The 18,647-nt window shown below is 38.6% G+C and overlaps 1 protein-coding gene across 1 annotated transcript; it reads left to right on the top strand.

The window, feature by feature from the left end:
- The first annotated feature begins 7,246 nt into the window (after positions 1-7,246).
- LOC136235118 (uncharacterized) lies at positions 7,247-16,691 on the top strand. Its single transcript, XM_066024634.1, has 3 exons — positions 7,247-7,716; positions 7,942-8,072; positions 15,504-16,691. The coding sequence occupies exons 1-3, from the start codon at positions 7,594-7,596 to the stop codon at positions 16,312-16,314; spliced, it is 1,065 nt and encodes a 354-aa protein (XP_065880706.1). The 5' UTR covers positions 7,247-7,593; the 3' UTR covers positions 16,315-16,691.
- Positions 16,692-18,647: the final 1,956 nt, after the last annotated feature.

Here is an 18,647-nt window from a genome sequence, read left to right as displayed (position 1 = left end):
ATTGTTGGGCTCTGACTAATAACGGAGCCTATACTTGTAAATCCGCCTATGAGGCCCTTATTCAAAATTTGGAGAGTCCGCACTCTGAAGTTTGGAAGAAGATTTGGGCTATGAAAGTTCCATACCGTATTAGGAGTTTCTTATGGCTTGGTGTTAAGAATAGACTGATTACTAATATTGATAGAAAAAGACGTCATCTGGTGGAGTCTGGGGTGTGTAGTAGATGCAGAGGGCATGAAGAAACCATTTGCCATGCTCTTAGAGATTGTTCTAGGAGTAAAGAGGTGTGGAGGAAAGTTCTCCCTAACCAGTTGCTATCTGATTTCTTGTCCCACTCTGATCTTGACTGGTTTGCTGATGGTGTTAATGGAAAGCTGTTGGCCGGTCTGGAACATGGCGATATCTTCTTTGCAGTGATCTGTCATCAGATTTGGAACTGGAGGAATGTTGAGATTTTTGGAGGAGAAGCTGTGATTATTCCTAATTTGCTTGACTTCTTCTCTAAAAACTTTTGTTCTATTGTTGATAGCTTCAAGGAGGTCTCTTCGGCTAGGTTTATCCAGAAGAAGGCGGTTCATCTTGTTGGCTGGTGTAGGCCTAAGGAAGGGGTGGTGAAATTAAATATCGACGGTTCTTGTCTTAAGGACGGTAATATTGCTGCTGGAGGAGTTCTGAGAGATGATAGTGGTGTTTGGGTGTCTGGGTTCGCTCAAAATTTGGGTATGGGGTCTTCCTTTTCTGTAGAGCTTTGGGGGATTCTTTCTGGCCTTAGACTTGCTAAGAGCCTGGGCTTGAAGAAGTTGCTGGTGGAAGCCGACTTCCTTGAATCTATCAAAATGATCTCTGATGATAGTGCTATTTGTTTAAATAGCCAAAATTTAATCAGAGTTATTAGAAGGATATCTTCTTTCTTTGATTCTATTAACTTCAGCCATATTTTCAGAGAACAGAACCGGGTCGTCTTGCAGCGGAGGGTCATGAGAAGATGTTGGGTGTCACAACTTTCTCTGCTCCTCCTATTTTCCTTTCTTCTCTCCTTCTGGATGATGTGTGGTGGAGGTTAGTTTCCCTAGGCTAATCCCGGGTTAGGTTTCTTTTTGGTTTTTTTTGTTTTTTTTTTCTTTCCTTTTCCTACCAAAAAAATAAAAGTTCGGGTATTTTTACATTTTTTTACTAAAATATCAAATTTACCTAAAATAATAAAATATTTAAAAACTTGTTTTTATACCATTTATACCGCTTTTTATTTCCTATAAAAACTTTTAAAAGTAGCAAAAATTATTGTTTGCTAGATATTTTACTAAAAATATCATTTTCTACATATGGATAAAATTTCAAACCTGCATTTATAAAATTTAAATTACATAAATGTTTTTACGAATGGGACAAAATTCAATGTTTATTTTGATACTTATCACATTTATTATTGTTTTATGGGTAAATAATTTATTAGTCCCTTACTTTTTACCTAACACATTGTTTAATCCTTCTATTTTGAAAAACACATTATAAGATCCCCAACGTTTGCCAATATTAACCCTTTGGTCCTTTTGTCTAGTTATTTTAGACTCGTAACCGTTATATTTTAGCATAAACAGATATATATCAAATAACAGAGTAACATGATTAACTTGTATTATACTGTTGTTGTTTTAAAAACTAAGATATGTTCGGTTTAAAATCTAAAAAAAATAGATAAAAGGACTGTAAGGTTAATATTGGCAAAAGATAGGGACCTTAAAATATGTTTTTTAAAATAGGGGGACCAAACAGTATGTTAGGTAAAAACTAGGGGACTAATAAATTATTTACCCTTGTTTTATTAATTTAAATATTAAAAAAAGTACTGTATTTTTATTATGCAAATTCAATATTTTTAATATCATTTCTACAAATTCAATGTTTTTTTAGAAAATTTCCTCACAAATTTTTTTTGTTTGATTTTTCTATTCGAGACACGTCAAATACCTTTAAATAATGTCTCTCTCAATTAAAACTTTCTGTGTATTAATATTGTATTTTAAAAAACCGGAATTATGACTTTTTTTTTTGCTGGAAAATATTATCATGAATTTACCGTATGTGTTTGTTTAGGAGGAAAATGTTAGGTTGGTCAAAATTTTATGAAAAAGGTAAATTGAAAAGAGTACAATATTTTTCTACACTTTTAAAGTTTTATCCACTCCAACCCGCCGAGACGATAAGGGGCTAAAATATCTATTACTTTAATTCCTATTTCAAAAATAGGTAATTTTATATATAACCGTATAAAAGTAGATACAGATCTATGAATAAGCAATGTTGCACGAGTATTTACAGGACCTAAATCATCAATAGGTTCTCTAAGTATATTAAAAATTCGTCCCAGACACTTAAAGGAGCTTATGTGTCAATCACTTCCATTCCTTCTACTTTATTCCTTCGTACATTTTTTAAAAGCATAGTCATTCACTATTTTTTTTTTCATTTTGTACGTTCATTTCTAAATACCATAAAATATTTTATTTTACAACACAAAATTTACAATTATCAATATTCTTCAAAGTGTAATATTTTTCAATAAATAAAGGAAGCCTATATAATGCTGGAGATTGAGAACCCAGACTCAACTGAAAAGGCCTATGGACCTTGGTTACGTGCCCCCACGCGTAGATCAATTCAACCTCCTGTCTCCAAGTGGCTCCTTACTACCCCTCCATCCGTTCAAGAGGGTGATATACCAGCCAACAGCTTTGCGCCAGCTGTCAATTCACAGCCTGGACATAAATCTAAAGATGACGAAAGACAAGAGGGACGACAGGGGGGTCAGCAGGGTCAGACCCATCCACAGAATGTGTTAAACGACCTAGGGTATGATGGTATTGAAGTGACTGGCCCAAAGCGCCGGAGACAGGATTCTGACCCACGCGCGAAATATAAACCGACTTCTAATAAGGAGGGAGGTTGTGATAAAGAGTCGGTGCATGGAGTGAATAGCTGTTCGACAACAAATAATATGGTGGGCCCTGAATCACAGGCCCACTGCGAACAATGAGCGTCCTAAGCTGGAACTGTCGGGGTGTGGGCAACCCGCGTACAGTTCGTATGTTACTTGATCTTGTCCGCAAGGTCAAGCCCGAATTTATTTTTCTGATGGAAGTGAAATGTAGAGGGGCTAAAATTGAGTTAATTCAGAAGAAGCTTGGTTACAGTGGAATGTTTTGCATGGACCCAATCAACACAGGAGGGGGCTTGGCTCTCTTTTGGAAAACCCGGGGCAGTGTCAGGCTCTTGGGATTCTCCGCTAACTTTATTGATGTTTTTGTTTCGTTACAGGGTTTGCCGGAGTATTGATTAACCGGTTATTACGGACATCCAGAGAGAGTAAGAAAGACAGAGTCCTGGAACTTGCTTCGAAGGCTCTCTAATACACATCAGGGTGCATGGATCATCATTGGTGACTTTAACGATATGCTACTCTCCTCTAATAAACAGGGGGGCACTCGTCAACCTCCTTATTTGCTTAGATGTTTCAGTTCGGCTTTGTCAGATTGCGGTTTGTCAGATATTGAGCTGCATGGTTATCCGTTCACTTGGGAAAAGAGCAGGGGTTCAGATAGGCTTGTGGAAGAGAAATTAGATTGGGCCTTTGCTAATAAGACTTGGAGGGAGTCATTCCTGGGAGCCACCTTGTGTAATGAAGAAGCTCACTGCTCAGACCACACAACGCTCTTCATTTCCCTTCAACAGCGAATTCAGTTTGGGCGGAGCCATTTTAAATTCGAGAATGTTTGGCTGGACGAACCTGATTGTACCACCCGTATCTCTGAGGCGTGGTCAGCTAGTAGCAGCTCGGACATCATTGAAAAACAGAAAACTTATGGGGAACGGCTTCAGAAGTGGGGTGAGTGTATTCGACTGAGTTTCAGAGGGAGAATTTCGGCCTGTAGAAGGAAAATCAACAGCCTGCGGAATAGAGCAGACCAGTCTGTGCAATCTCTGTTACTCATTGCCCAAAAGGAATTAGACGCCCTGTTATTGCAACAAGAGGTCTATTGGCAACAACGGGCTAAAAAATTATGGCTCAGTGCAGGTGACCTTAATACCAAGTTCTTTCATAGAGCGGAAAGCAATCGGAAGAGAAAGAATTGCCTCGCCCGGTTACTGAACATCATCGGTGTATGGGTGGACTGGCAGTCCGGCTTGGCGGACTTGCTATCAGATTTCTATAGTAACCTATTCATGTCAGAAGGCTGTGATGCAACCCCGATCCTTGAGGCGGTGAACCCATCTATTACGGCTGATTAGAACGAAGCACTCACGGCACCTTTTCTAGCAGAGGAGATTAAGTCGGCTCTCTTCGCCATGCACCCGAACAAAAGGCCAGGCCCCGATGGCTTTAACCCGTGATTCTACCAGCGAAATTGGTCAATTGTGGACGCGGAAGTGATAAAGGCTTGCTTGGATTGGCTCAACTCAGGTACTATTCCGGATAACATCAATGACACTACTTTAATTCTGATTCCAAAGAAGCCGGTTCCGGAACGGGCCTCCGACCCGAGACCAATTGCTCTATGTAATGCCCTCTATAAAATCTTATCAAAGGTCCTTGCCAATAGATTACGGGTGGTTCTAAATGATATTATCTTCCCAAATCAAAGCGCTTTTGTGCCCGGTAGATTGATCTCTGATAATGTTATGTTAGCCTTCGAGGTTAATCACCACCTGAAAAGGAAGACACAAGGTAAAACCGGTTATGCCTCTCTGAAACTAGACATGGCTAAAGCCTATGACCGGGTTGAGTGGGATTTTCTCAGGCAGATTATGTTACAAATGGGTTTCTCACAGAGCTGGGTCTCCTTGGTTATGCAGTGTGTTACAAAGCCAATTTATCATATTACTTGTGGTGATCAATTTATCGGACCTATCCGACCGAGCCGAGGCCTCCGTCAGGGCGACCCTATATCACCCTTTTTGTTTGTAATTTGTGCAGAGGGGTTGTCTGTCAGCCTATCTAAATTAGAGGGAGAAGGGCGTATCCACGGCTGTCGGGTGGCTAGAGGTGCTCCGCCCATCACACATCTCTTTTTCGCGGATGATAGATATTTGTTCTTCAAAGCTACATCTGTGGAATGCCAAGAGGTGAAGAACTGGTTACTCCGTTATAAGAAGGCCTCAGGTCAAAGAGTTAACTTTTCTAAATCGTCCATCTCCTTTAGCAGCAACTGTTCTGCTACAACGAGTACTAAGGTAAGCGCAGCCCTACAGGTAGAGATGACGGCTGCTCCGGGTAATTATTTGGGGTTGCCTAGTATCATAGGCAGAAGTAGGATGGAGGTGTTTGGGTATGTTGAGGACATGGTTAAATCCAGAATTCAAAGCTGGCAGTCAAAATCTCTTTCTAAGGCGGGTAAGGAGACTCTTATTAAATCAGTTCTGCAATCTCTCCCTTCGTATGTCATGAGCCTCTTTTTGCTCCCCCACTTACTATGTTCCGACCTGGAGAAAATGCTTAACTCATTCTGGTGGGGTTCATCAGACGAGTAACAGCGGACTACACTGGCAGAAATGGGAAAAGTTATGTACACCGAAGAAATTTGGAGGAATGGGATTCCCACGGCTCAGGGACTTTAATGTTGCTATGTTAGCAAACCAAGGGTGGCGTCTTCTTCGTAGGGAAAACTCCCTAGTAGCTCGGGTCTATAAAGCAAAATACTATCCCACCACGACATTTCTGGAAGCCTCCCTGAACTCGAATCCAAGTTACCTCTGGCGTAGTATTATGGAGGCTAAGGAGCTAGTGATCGCTGGTGCTCGAAGGGTCGTTGGGAGAGGAGATTCGATCAACATTTGGTCGGATCCCTGGTTGAGAGATACAGACAACCCGTTTATTGAGAGCGACCGCTTGCCGAATATAGACATACAGTCAGTCCAGGATCTGATGATTCAGGGAGAAAAGCGTTGGGATACTGACCTTATCAATGGCTTGTTCACACCGCGAGATTGCCAACAGATTCTGGCTATCCCATTGAGCTATAGAGAAGTTGAAGACATGTGGGATTGGTGTCTGGATAAAAGAGGAAAATACCATGTGAAAGTAGGCTATAAACATCTCCGAGGTGCACCTACTTTGAATACCAGCCTGAATTTCACAAATTGGGGTGGTCTCTGGCGGCTTCAGGCTATGCCAAAGGCGAAACAGATGGTCTGGAGAGCATTGGCGGGTTGTCTGCCCTCCTTATCAGCGCTCAAATTGAGGCATGTCCCAGTTCCTGACCTGTGCCCGGTGTGTAAACGGCAACCCGAGGACAACGCACACGTTCTATTAATGTGCGATATCGCCAAGCAGGTTTTGGCTAAATCTCCTATCGGAGACATGAGCACCGTATATGACCGAATTGAGGATTTCTGGAACTTCATCTTGTCTGCTAAACCAGTAAACCAGCAAGGAATAGCAGCTACAGTTTGTTGGGTCCTTTGGAAGAATCAGAATGAGATTGTTTGGAAAAAAAGGGGAGCGAATGCACAAGTGTTGTTCACAATGGCAGGCTCGATGCACGCTAGCTGGTCGGATGCACAGTCCAGCCAAAGGCCGCCTGCAGGCCCGCCCTCCTCTCTACGCTGGTCAAGTCCCGGGGAAGATGAAATTAAAGTAAACTTCGATGCAGCCCTCTTCTAGGGATCTGGACTGGCAAGCTACGGGTTTGTGGTTCGAAATAACCATGGCTTTCTGGCAGCAGGCAACGGCTCAAGCGGTTACGTGACGGACGTGTTACTGGCAGAAGCGTTGGCTTGCCGTGCGACTCTACTCTGGATCAAAGGGACCAACTGGCAGAATATTCGGGTGGAATCTGACTTGCAACTCTTAGTCAGAGCTCTACATCGAGTACCATCTGAGAGCTCCCCTCTGGAGCTAGTTATAGGAGACTGTTATGCTTTATTACAATCCATTGTTAACTGTTCAATTTCTTTTGTTACTAGGTCCGCGAATCATACCGCTCATGTTATTGCAAGGGCGCTAGAATCTGTGTCGGATCAAGGAGTATGGTTACATTCTCCTCCCAATTTTACCTGTAATGCCCTTGAGGCTGATTCTTAATACACATCATTCTTTATTTTTTTAAAAAAAAGAAGCCTATATTTTATTTTATTTTTTATTATTTTTAACTTGATTGAATTTGAGAAAAAGAAACTTCAAATTAACACTTTTGACATTTCGTGGACTCTTTTTTTTTTCTTTTCTTTTTTCTAAATTTATTAAAGATAATAAAATGGCGATGAAAGGTTTTGGCTGCAGAGAGAGAGAGAGAAAGAGAGAGAAGAAAGAATTTCAAAGATTGAATGAAGAAGAAGAGGAATAAACTTGAATTTCTCCTCAAATCCTGTTTACCAAACTCTCTACCTATTTGGTTATTACTACTTAATTCACTTCCATTAATGCTTTAATTCTCTGATCTGAGTCCAACTTCTACTGTTCAATCTTTTTAGCCGCCGATCCCGGCTTTTTCCTCAAATTTGATCCAATTGGATTGTGCTTTCTTCTTTCCTCACTCTATAGTTACATTAAGTACAAGGAATTTGATCGATCTGGGTTAATTAATTACAGAGGCTACTATGTCTCCTTCAAATGTTCATTGTAACGGCAATGGAGGAGGCAGTAACAGTAAGAATTATATAAAACACCAAGTGTCTAAGATGGATACTCTTGCTGGTGTGGCGATCAAGTACGGGGTTGAGGTAATTTAATTTTTCAGTTTATTTACTTTTATGATTTGGGTGATTTTTAACTTCTAGGGTTCTTGTTTGAACTTTGGTTTTGATTTGAGATGGAATTTAGTAATGGTTTATACGCTGCAATTGTTCTTAATTGTATATGAAACGCAGTGGAATTCATTTGGTGGTGTTATGGGTAGAATCAAAATGTGGATAATTGATGGTTTTAATGGCTGATTTTGTGATTAGGTGGCTGATATCAAAAGATTAAATGGGTTGGCCACTGATCTTCAAATGTTTGCTTTGAAGACATTGCTGATACCATTACCAGGAAGACACCCTCCTTCTCCTGTTCTGTCTAGTTGTTCTGCTTCTCCAGGGTATAAGCTTTTCACTTTCTCTTCTCTCTTTATTTTCCATTTTGATGTGCAATGTATCTTCTGTTTGGGCTATCTTTATCTTGACTACCTTAATTACCGAGAATTTCTACCATACTCCTGGAGCAATACCCGACCAAAAAACGACGGATGCATCACACTTCATGTGTTAAGAAATAACACTGTGCAAATGAAATAAATTGATTAGTCGGCTGTATTGCAAATGACATGAATTGATTAGCCGGCTGTATGGAAAATGACATCAATTGATTAGTGGCTGTATTGCTCTGGGAGTATTGTGGAATTTCTCCTACTTTACCAGAGATGTCTTCATGGATGCATATATGTTTGTCGTGTTAGGACTTAATAAAATATGGCATACATTCAATATTGGCTGCTGTGGAAATATTTGTGGATGCAATGCAACTGTAGATTTCTTCATACATTCAATATGCATTGCTGCTTTGGAAATATGGCTATTTCTTATATACCATCATCTGAGAGGCCCAATGACTTCTGAACATATATGGCTGGTAAGTGAGGTAGGAGTAGGACCATAGAAATTAAGATCTTAAAATTTATATTTTGGCTGCAGTAGAAAGGTCTTCTCAAGATTTATTGGCTGCAATCGAATAGGTGTTTAAGACTTGTCATAGTTACAGTCAGAAATCAAAAGACAATATAAAGAAACTCTATTGGGTTTGCTTTATAGTTGTACTTGCAGTAAACATTGGTTTGGAGAAAATGTAATGGAGTTTGATGCCAGTTGCTCTGTTTGTAAACTATGGTTTTAATTGAGGATTTAATAGTTCAATGAGAACAATTATATACTGAATGTGCCCTGGCATAGGATACCTTGCAGAACTTTATATGAGGCTAGCTTTGTTTGCATGCTTGCTAGCACTGACAAGAAATAACAACAAGAATTTATAGCCAATGCGTTCAGACACTGAAATAACTGGAAGAAATGGTTTTGGGGAATCTTTGACCACAGAAATAAAAAAGGTGGAAAAAAAGTCCACTCATTAGCCTTAGAAGTCTTTAGGCAGCTAATTTATTTGAGAAACATGCTTGTAAGAATTTGAAGCATTAAAAAGTACTCAATAATCTCCTCACAAGCCCTTCATTAAATCTAGACCATTAGACCATACTAGTTGACTTCTAGAGTATTTATATGTGATTAAGTTCTTTCTTGTCTACTTCATTTATGAAATCAAAGCTAGCATTTTGTAAGCTACACATGAAGATTTGGTCATAACTGTTTTTAAGAAGATTCTAGCCACAATGTTTTATGATCTCGAACTTCATCACAAAGATATAGGATGAAAATTAAACATATTTTAGTGCTGGGAAACCTTTTTTCTTGTTTGGATGGCCAACAGGTATTCACAGCTGTCTCTGACTATTTAATCCTACTCGACTGGGTTTATCCTCCTCAGGTAGGAGGAGATTCTAGCAACAAAACTCATGTTCCATCTTTGCAGGCATTTGTTGCACATTTTCAATTTCAACATTGAGAATAAATACCTTGGTTAGAAATCGTAGATATGTTTCCTGCATAAAAGACACACAAAACAAGAATGCTTGTCATGCAATTCTGTAGAGAATACTACTGCTGTGGAATTCTTGAAAGGAGCACATTCATATTTCGCAGCCATAATTAACTTCACTTCCCACCTCTGTGCAAATTAATTATCTGCTGATACTACTACTTGAACATTTTCGTTAAGATCATTGGATTATTCCAGATGTTCTACTGGGACACCCTCTTAAAGTTGAGCCATGGGGGATTTTAAATTGCAAAGTAACGTGAGTAGACATCACCTAAGGTAAGGGGTTTAGGTATACAAAATACAAGTCCAAGAATTTTGTCAAGGATTTTTGAAGTTTGAAGACATTGATAACCTCAAGCTCTTGGCTTAGGTCTTTATATATTCATTCTTTTTAGATATAGTTTACCCGTAATGATGGACTAAAAAGGTTTTCCACAAGTGTTGAGAAGCTTCTACGATGTAGTCTACTGCAAGGTCAAAAGTTCTAACTATTAAAATGTAACTTGGGAATCCAAAATGAAAGCCTTTTAAACATAAAACACTTCAAAATTAGAACAAACAAACCACTAAAGACTGTCTATTCAGGAACAGTTGGTCATGTAATTTTTAGAGGCAATCAAAGCAACGTATAACCTTTCCTTGGTCAAATGTTTGTAGCTTCACCTAGGTGTCTAGATGAGTGTTTGGGTTGAAGAATTTTCATATCTTGATTATATTTGTTTCACTTATCATTTATCTTGGATCTGAGGTTAAATAAAGGAAAGGATGAATTCCTGATGACAATTGCTGCCTTCTTCTAACAAGGACGAGGATACTCTTAGGCAACTTTGGCTGAGTCAATCAGAGGTAAGCCTTATAACATTTCCTTAAACTAAAACGACTGTTTGGCTGTCGTTTGACAAGCAAAAGGAGGAAATTACTAGTTGTCCTTAGAACAGACAAGTCCCTAAACAACTCCTTGAGTTTTGCATTTGCCTCTCATAATCTTTCATTGTGGCAAAAGGCATCTTGCATCTATGATACAAGGGAAAAAGGAAAACCAAGGAGGATGGAGTAAGGTTTTTGAGTGACTGAATCTTGTGATACATTTACTGATGTTGGTGACTTCCAACTTATATTTTATGCATAAGAAGAAGTTAAGAAAGAATTTTTTTCTGGGCAACTTATGGTTGATTCGATGTTGAAGGATGTACTAAGGCTTCAAATTTATGGTAGTAAATGCTGAAGAGAGCATACACTTGGAGGGCCACAAATCTGATGATGGAAGTTGTTTGAATGTTGATAAAGAGTAAGGAATCTCATGACTGTGTGGAGAAAGTTGTAATTTTCAGGGTTGAGTTTCCTTTAGATAGGTATCTCTTTTGCCAATAATGCTGCTTAGATGATATTTTGGAACCTATTTGTTAGTAAGAAATCTTGATTTGATGACGATTTTTAGTGATATACCTTAATAACTTGTTTTGCATGAAATAACTATAATGTTGTTATGCTACTGCCCCGAAGCGGCGCGCCACCCCAGGACCCGGGGGTGGTGTCAAATATGCAAGGGTTGCGGGTAAATAAGCTAGTCCACGGTAATGGTAGGGGTAGGGGTAAGGGTAGTAGGTTACGCTTTGGGACATGGAACATAGGTTCTTTGACAGGAAGATTAGCTGAAATTGTAGATGTTATGAAGAGGAGGAGAATAAATATATTATGCCTACAAGAAACCAAGTGGGTTGGAGCCAAGGCTAGAGAGATAGCTCCTTGGGGTTATAAGCTTTGGTACTCAGGAAAAGATAAGGGTAGAAATGGAGTAGGTATTCTTATTGATAGGGAGTATATTGATGAGGTAGTAGCGGTGTCTAGGAAGAGCGATAAAATTATGAGTGTTAAGCTAGTGATAGGGGATGAGGTTGTGAATGTCATTAGTGCATATGCGCCACAAATAGGATTAGATGTGTCTATAAGACAAGCTTTTTGGGATGACTTAGAGGAAGTGGTGCAACAGGTTCCTAGGGATGAAAAAATGGTACTAGGGGGTGATCTCAATGGACACGTGGGTTCTAGGCGAGATGGGTTTGAGAGTGTTCATGGAGGGTATGGTTTTGGAGATAAGAATGAAGCAGGAAATGATATTTTGGAATTCGCATCAGCCTACTTGAGTATCATGAACACATGGTTTATGAAGAGAACATCCCACTTAGTGACTTATCGGAGTGGCGGTAATGCGAGCCAAATTGACTTCTTCTTAGTAAGGAGTGCTTGGAGAAAGAGTTATATTGATTGTAAGGTGATCCCTGGTGAGAGTACGACAACCCAACATAGAGTAGTGGTGCTAGATTTTCGAAGTAGGAAATGTATAAGAAAACAAACACCTCAAGTAGAGACTAAGATTAAGTGGTGGAAATTGCAAGGGGAGAATCAACAAAAATTTGTGGATGAGATGACCAAAAAAGATATTTGGACTTGCAATATGGATTCAGATATAGATTCAATATGGAATAAGATGGAGCATAGTATAAGGGAAGTAGCGAAGGAAGTTCTAGGGGAATCTAAAGGTAGCATGCCACCGGGTAAGGACACATCTTGGTGGACAGAAGAAGTACGACAAGCAGTAAAGAGTAAGAGAGAATCCTATAAACTATTGGGGAAATGTAGGAGTGACGAGAACTACGAAAAATACAAAGAGGCTAAAAGGGAAGTAAAGAAGGTCATACGAGATGCTAGAGCAAAGGTGAATCGGGATCTGTATACAAGATTGGATACGAAAGAAGGGGAAAGAGACATATATAGAATTGCTCGGATGAGAGATAGGAAGACGCGAGATCTCGGAAAAGTTAAATGTGTGAAGGATGTGGACCAGAAAGTCCTAGTTGGAGATAAGGATATCAAGGAACGATGGAGGTCCTATTTTGATGACTTATTTAATGGAGATCGCCAACAAGATGTTGGAGATATAAGTATCCATCACGATATGATAAATCATGAATGCCTGCGGAGAATTCAAAAGGGTGAAGTCAAAATGGCATTAAGTAAGATGAAGTTGAAGAAAGCAGTAGGACCTGATGGCATCCCTATTGAGATTTGGAGATGTTTGGGAGAAAGAGGAATCGAATGGTTGACGACGTTCTTCAACAAAATTTGGAGAAACAATAAGATGCCATCAGAATGGAGGAAAAGTACCTTAATCCCTTTGTATAAGAACAAAGGCGATGTCCAAGATTGTGCCAACTATCGAGGAATCAAATTAATGAGTCACACTATGAAACTTTGGGAGCGAGTGATTGAACAAAGGCTAAGGAGGACGGTGAAGATCTCGGAAAACCAGTTTGGCTTTATGCCGGGAAGATCAACTATGGAAGCCATCCATCTAATGAGACAATTAATGGAGCACTATCGAAATAAGAAGAAAGACTTGCATATGGTTTTCATTGACTTGGAGAAAGCATATGATAAGGTACCAAGGGAAGTACTTTGGTGGGCCTTGATAAGGAAAGGCATTTCGCGGAAATATATTGACATCATAAAGGACATGTATGAGGGAGTATGCACGAGTGTACGTACTAGTGTTGGGAAAACTGAAGAGTTTCCTATTACGATTGGAGTGCATCAAGGTTCCGCACTAAGCCCATTTCTTTTTGCCATCGTTATGGATGAACTAACAAGTTCACTTCAAGATGGTATACCATGGTGCATGCTGTTTGCAGATGATATTGTGTTGGTTGATGAGACGAAAGAAGGAGTGGAGATGAAGTTGGAACTATGGAGGCAAACTCTAGAATCTAGAGGCTTTAAGTTGAGTCGAAGTAAGACAGAATATTTGGAGTGTAAGTTTAGCGGCCGTAGGAGTAGGGAGGCAGGGACAATCACCCTAGATGGGAGAGTTGTTCAGGCCTCGGATTGCTTCCGGTATTTAGGATCTATTATCCAAACGGATGGAGAAGTAGATGGAGATGTTGCCCATAGGATTAAAGCTGGTTGGTCGAAGTGGAAGAGTGCTACGGGTTTCCTTTGTGATCCCGGCATGCCTAATAGATTGAAGGGAAAATTCTACCGGAAGGCAATTAGACCAGCATTGTTATATGGTACGGAGTGTTGGGCAGTGAAACACTGCCACATCCATAAGATGTCGGTGGCGGAGATGCGTATGTTGAGATGGATGTGTGGTCACACGAGAAAGGACCGGGTGCGTAATGAAATAATTAGGACAAAAGTAGGGGTTACATCTATTGAGAATAAAATGAGAGAAAACCGACTAAGGTGGTTTGGCCATGTGAGACGTAGAGCGCTTGATGCGCCGGTTAGGAGAACCGAAGAGTGGCAAAGGGATGTAGTGGTGAGGGGTAGGGGAAGACCTAAGCAAACTTGGAGGAGGGTGATCGAGAGTGATATGAGTTTATTGGGAATTGAGGAAAATATGGTAGTGGATAGGACGGAGTGGAGGGAGCGAATCTGTGTCGCTGACACGACTTGATTTTCACGGTTTTATATGATGGTTCATGTTAGCCGACCCCGAATCATTTCGGGACTAAGGCTTTGTTGTTGTTGTTGTTGTTGTTGTTGTTATGCTACTGTAATTGTTATCGTCCATAGTCGGTCTAAACTAGTCCTGCAAGTACATAAACTTTTTGTTCCTCAAGGGGTAACAGAAGATGCCTTTCACTTCTAACAACTTTCACATACCTCTATAATACCCGTATCTCTTAAAATTAAACAGAGAAAAGGAATTCATCGATGGGTCTTTCTAATTTGGGTCTAAATTTTGTTATTCTTCTCTTACGAAGAAATAAATAAATGATGCGATGCCATCTAGCTTGTGAAATTTTGTTTTTAAGCCCTCAGCATCCAAAATAACAAATATGGCCAAGCCAAAACTCCCCAATATCTTTGTGCCAGTTATATATACACACATACATATACATATATATATATAATCGAACTGGGGTTTTAAGTCTTGAAGTGTCAAATAAGGATTGAGGATGAAGTCGATTTCAGCTTACCTTTTAAACATATTTAGTTGCTGCATATTCTGAATGGCATCATTACCTTCCAGCTGCATGAAGAAAAAAGCTTGTACTCCCTATGAATCTTAGTGTAAATTACACCCATGGTCCCTCAGCTTAGGAGCTTTTTTGTCCGGTTTTGAGGGCAAGGGACCACCAAGAAAGTAATGCCTAAGTTCAGGGACCATGGATGTAATTTACCCCTCAATCTTCTTTATGATGGTCATCTTTTCAATTATTTGTGGCTCATCTTTTTCCATAGGAGTGCTTGACTATTTAGCAGAATTTCAAATACTAGCCTCACAGTTGCGTTCTCATGTTAATTTTGTTTAATGGTCATTGTGATAGAGTTATAGTATTTCCCATATTTTAATCTTTGTGAACTTTTGAGAATGTCGGCGATTATAATAAAACTATTCTTGTACCTTAACTATGAGCTTAAGCTTTTGGTTCAATTGGTTTACGGATATAGTATCAGAGCCTCGTAGACCAAGTGGTTGAGGTTTCGAACCCCATTTGTTGATTAAATTTTAACACATAGTAAGATGGGCCTGTCTTGTTAATCCTAAGGGGCATTCACGTGAGGGGATGTGTTGGAGATTATAATGAAACTATTCTTGGACCTTAACTATAAGCTTAAGCTTTTGGTTCAATTGGTTTCATGACAGATAAAATCATTTTCTTATTATATCACGAGAATGTACTTGTATGAATCGGAATTTTTTAACAGTCTTGTTCTTTTTTGGATTCTGTTGGATATAAATGACATATCACATATTGTTCTTGATTAGGTGCTTAGTATTTTCTGCTTTTGATTATCCCAAAATTTTGAATGCATAAAAGATTTTGACATTGATAAAAGACTTGTACTGAGTGATCATATTGGATCTTTTCAGAATGAATGGTCATGATAAAACACCACCACGTCCTCGTTACTCCAATCTTTTGGAATCATTTGAGTGCTTAAAGACGAAGTCAGCTGAGGAGAAGGTTTCTCCCGCTATGAGCACTTTACAGAAGTTCTATGGTCTTAAATCTGCGAGTCCGAAGGGTGCAGTAGAAGGCACAGAGATGGCTGTTTATAGAACAGGAAGCTCGGGTTATTTAAACGAGGAGCTGTTGCCAAAAAGTTCGCATATCTCTGGATCATCCTACTACAATCTTAAATCCAGAAATTCTGCTAATTATCTATTGTCTGATGATGCTATCATGGTTGATTACATACCTCTTGCTGAAGCTGGAGATGCAGAAGGCGAGAAATCCAGTGAGAAGTTCGTCCGGAGACGGCAGAAATCTGAAGTAGATTTTAGATCTGGCACTTCAGAAAGGTTGTTGAAGGAAGAAAACAGTGGCGGAAGCAGCGGTTTCTCACCTGCAACAGGAAAAGGTTTAGCTATGAGACCGAAATCAGCAAGCCGAGCAGCATTGACAGCTGAATCAGAACCGGGATGGATAAACTCCATGGCTGTTGGTTTGGGAGATTCTATAATTACCGATGGAGGACTTCCATTAGTTCGTAAATCATCAAGCACACCTAGTCTACATGATCAGGAAAACGGTAATTCATCATCTTCGATATGGCCGACTTCTAAATGGAATTTGAAACAGGACTTGCAGGCTTTCTCCAATGCTGCAATAACCATACCTATATTTGATGGGTTGCCGAAGCCAATCTCTGGACGGAGGAGCAAAGCTGCCCTTGATTAGCCGGACCTTCCACACATTTTCGAATGGAATTCTTTTTTTGTTTTTGAATCTCTGTACTTAGATATGACGAGAATGGAATGGAATGGAATATCTAAATCACCGGGAAACCCAGGGAAAGAGCAAGGAAGCAGAAAGAACGGTGAGAGGTATTCGATTTACGATCTGCTTCGGGAAAAAGAGACGCAGCAGAAGGAAGGTGAATAATCTAAGTTGTTATATAGTGTATACGAAAGGAATTTGATTTGCATAATTAATACTTGAAGTGCATTTATCCCCCCCAATTGTTTTATATCGGAGATGATTCTGAAATTTGATGAACAGGATTACATTACATTGATTCTATTATTTATTTTATATTATAATGATATTGATTCTAATGGCCTGTTTGGTTCAGTTGTTAGCTAATAGCTGTTGCGGTTGCTCTTAGCTGTTTGCAGTAAGATGTTAGCTGTTTGTTATTAGATGTTTAATTACTAGTGTTTGGTAAAATTATATTGAATTGTTGCTGTTCGGATTTAAAATGTCTAAAATGGACATGTTTTAAATTAATCAACGATGAAATTATAAAAGGAAAAATGTGAAAAAAATTAGAGGTATAATTGCACCATTACAAACGCTAAGGGTAAAATTGCTTATAGCTACAAATATTAGAGGTATTTTTGCAACTTATCCTATTATAAAATAAAAAAAAAGGCCTAATACACAAATAACCCTCTGAACTTGTCCAAATGTTGCAACTACCCCCTCCAACTTTCAATTGTAACAACTTACCCCTTAAACTTGTCCAATTGTAAAACATAACCCCAAATTGAGAATTTTTTTACCCCGTATTTGAAGCAACCGTAAAAACGTTTCTCTGGATTCGTATCATGCCAAAGATCTGATTATCACACTCCACAAGCGTTGTAGCTTTTGTATTTCACGTGTTTCTTCAATTGCAGTCCATGTTAGTAATTTGAGGTTATGTTTTACAATTGGACAAGTTTGATGGGTAAGTTGTTACAATTGAAAGTTCGGGAGGGCAGTTGCAACATTTGGACAAGTTCAGGGGGTTATTTGTGTATTAGGCCTAAAAAGATGTGTTACACAAATTGATAAAAATAATCTATATAAAAAATAAAAAATTTATTCAATGCAATAAGAAGGATAATTTTGTCAATAACATATAACTACAAACAGCTGTTTATGATAGGAGCTTTTCGTGAAACGCTCCAGAACGCTGCAGTTTCCAGAGAAAATACTAAACGATGCGTTTATATAAACCTAACCAAACGCTATATTTCTTGCGGTTTGGATTGAAACGTTAAACGCTCTTCCGAAAAACTGAAACAAACACCCTCTAAAATGAGTAAATATGATGCAGTTGAAGGAGTTGAAGGATTGTTTGCAAATTCACGGAGAAATTTGATAATTTTAATGCGGTGGCAGTTTTATAATTTCTGTAAAATTATGAAGTTTCGATTTTTTTGTATTTTCAAACCCTATTTTGGATGGATACGGGCCAACGACCATTACACACAGCTTTGCCGTGACCTTTTGTGGTCAAATTCATTCGTTTGGGCCTTTAAAATGGCATTTTACTGGTTTTTTGGAGTTTCGTATAATTTTTCTTTTTAGCTTTTTCTTATTCCGTTGAGGGTTCATTTTAGAGTTTTTCTTATGTTATTTAAGGAATAATTTCATTTTTAATAGCTAGCTTTTGATATTCAATAAATAAATTTTATTTTTCTAAAGTTCTTTTGAATTTCGAGGATTATCGATAGGTATTCGTGTGCGAATCAACTATTTATAACGTGTTTTTATTGGTCACTCCTCTAGTTAGAGTATCTAGTCCTTTTATCGTTGTTTAGAGTTATGATAGTCTCTTTAACTTGCTTAAAATGTAATTAATTACTCAGGTTGCAAAAAAGTAAGTTCCATGCGGAAGGTGTGTTGCACACATCTTGAAATGTTATTATAGTATATAATTAATAGAGTAGACTAAAACATATTAAAAATGAAGTTTATATATCTTACCAAAAAAAAAAAATGAAGTTTATATATATATATATAATTGTCACGTAACAATGTTAAACAATTGAATTAAATATCGTTTTTTTTTCTATCTTGTGACTGTTATATTATATGTAAAAGTCAATTGTTTTCAATATAACTGTCGGTCACGATTTAGGTGATTTTTTCCTATTTAAAATGGTCGGAACGACTTTATTGAAATAAAATAAAAATTGAATGATTTGATTAAAATAAAATAACTAATTCCAAACTTGAGTAACATTTGTTTGGGGTAAATAATTTATTAGTCATTGTCTTTTTACTTAACACACTGTTTAGTT

Source organism: Euphorbia lathyris, chromosome 7, assembly GCF_963576675.1.
Source record: "Euphorbia lathyris chromosome 7, ddEupLath1.1, whole genome shotgun sequence".
NCBI classification, from domain to species: domain Eukaryota; kingdom Viridiplantae; phylum Streptophyta; class Magnoliopsida; order Malpighiales; family Euphorbiaceae; genus Euphorbia; species Euphorbia lathyris.
Note: the sequence above shows the minus strand (reverse complement) of the source record. Positions and strands in the feature narration are given on the sequence as shown.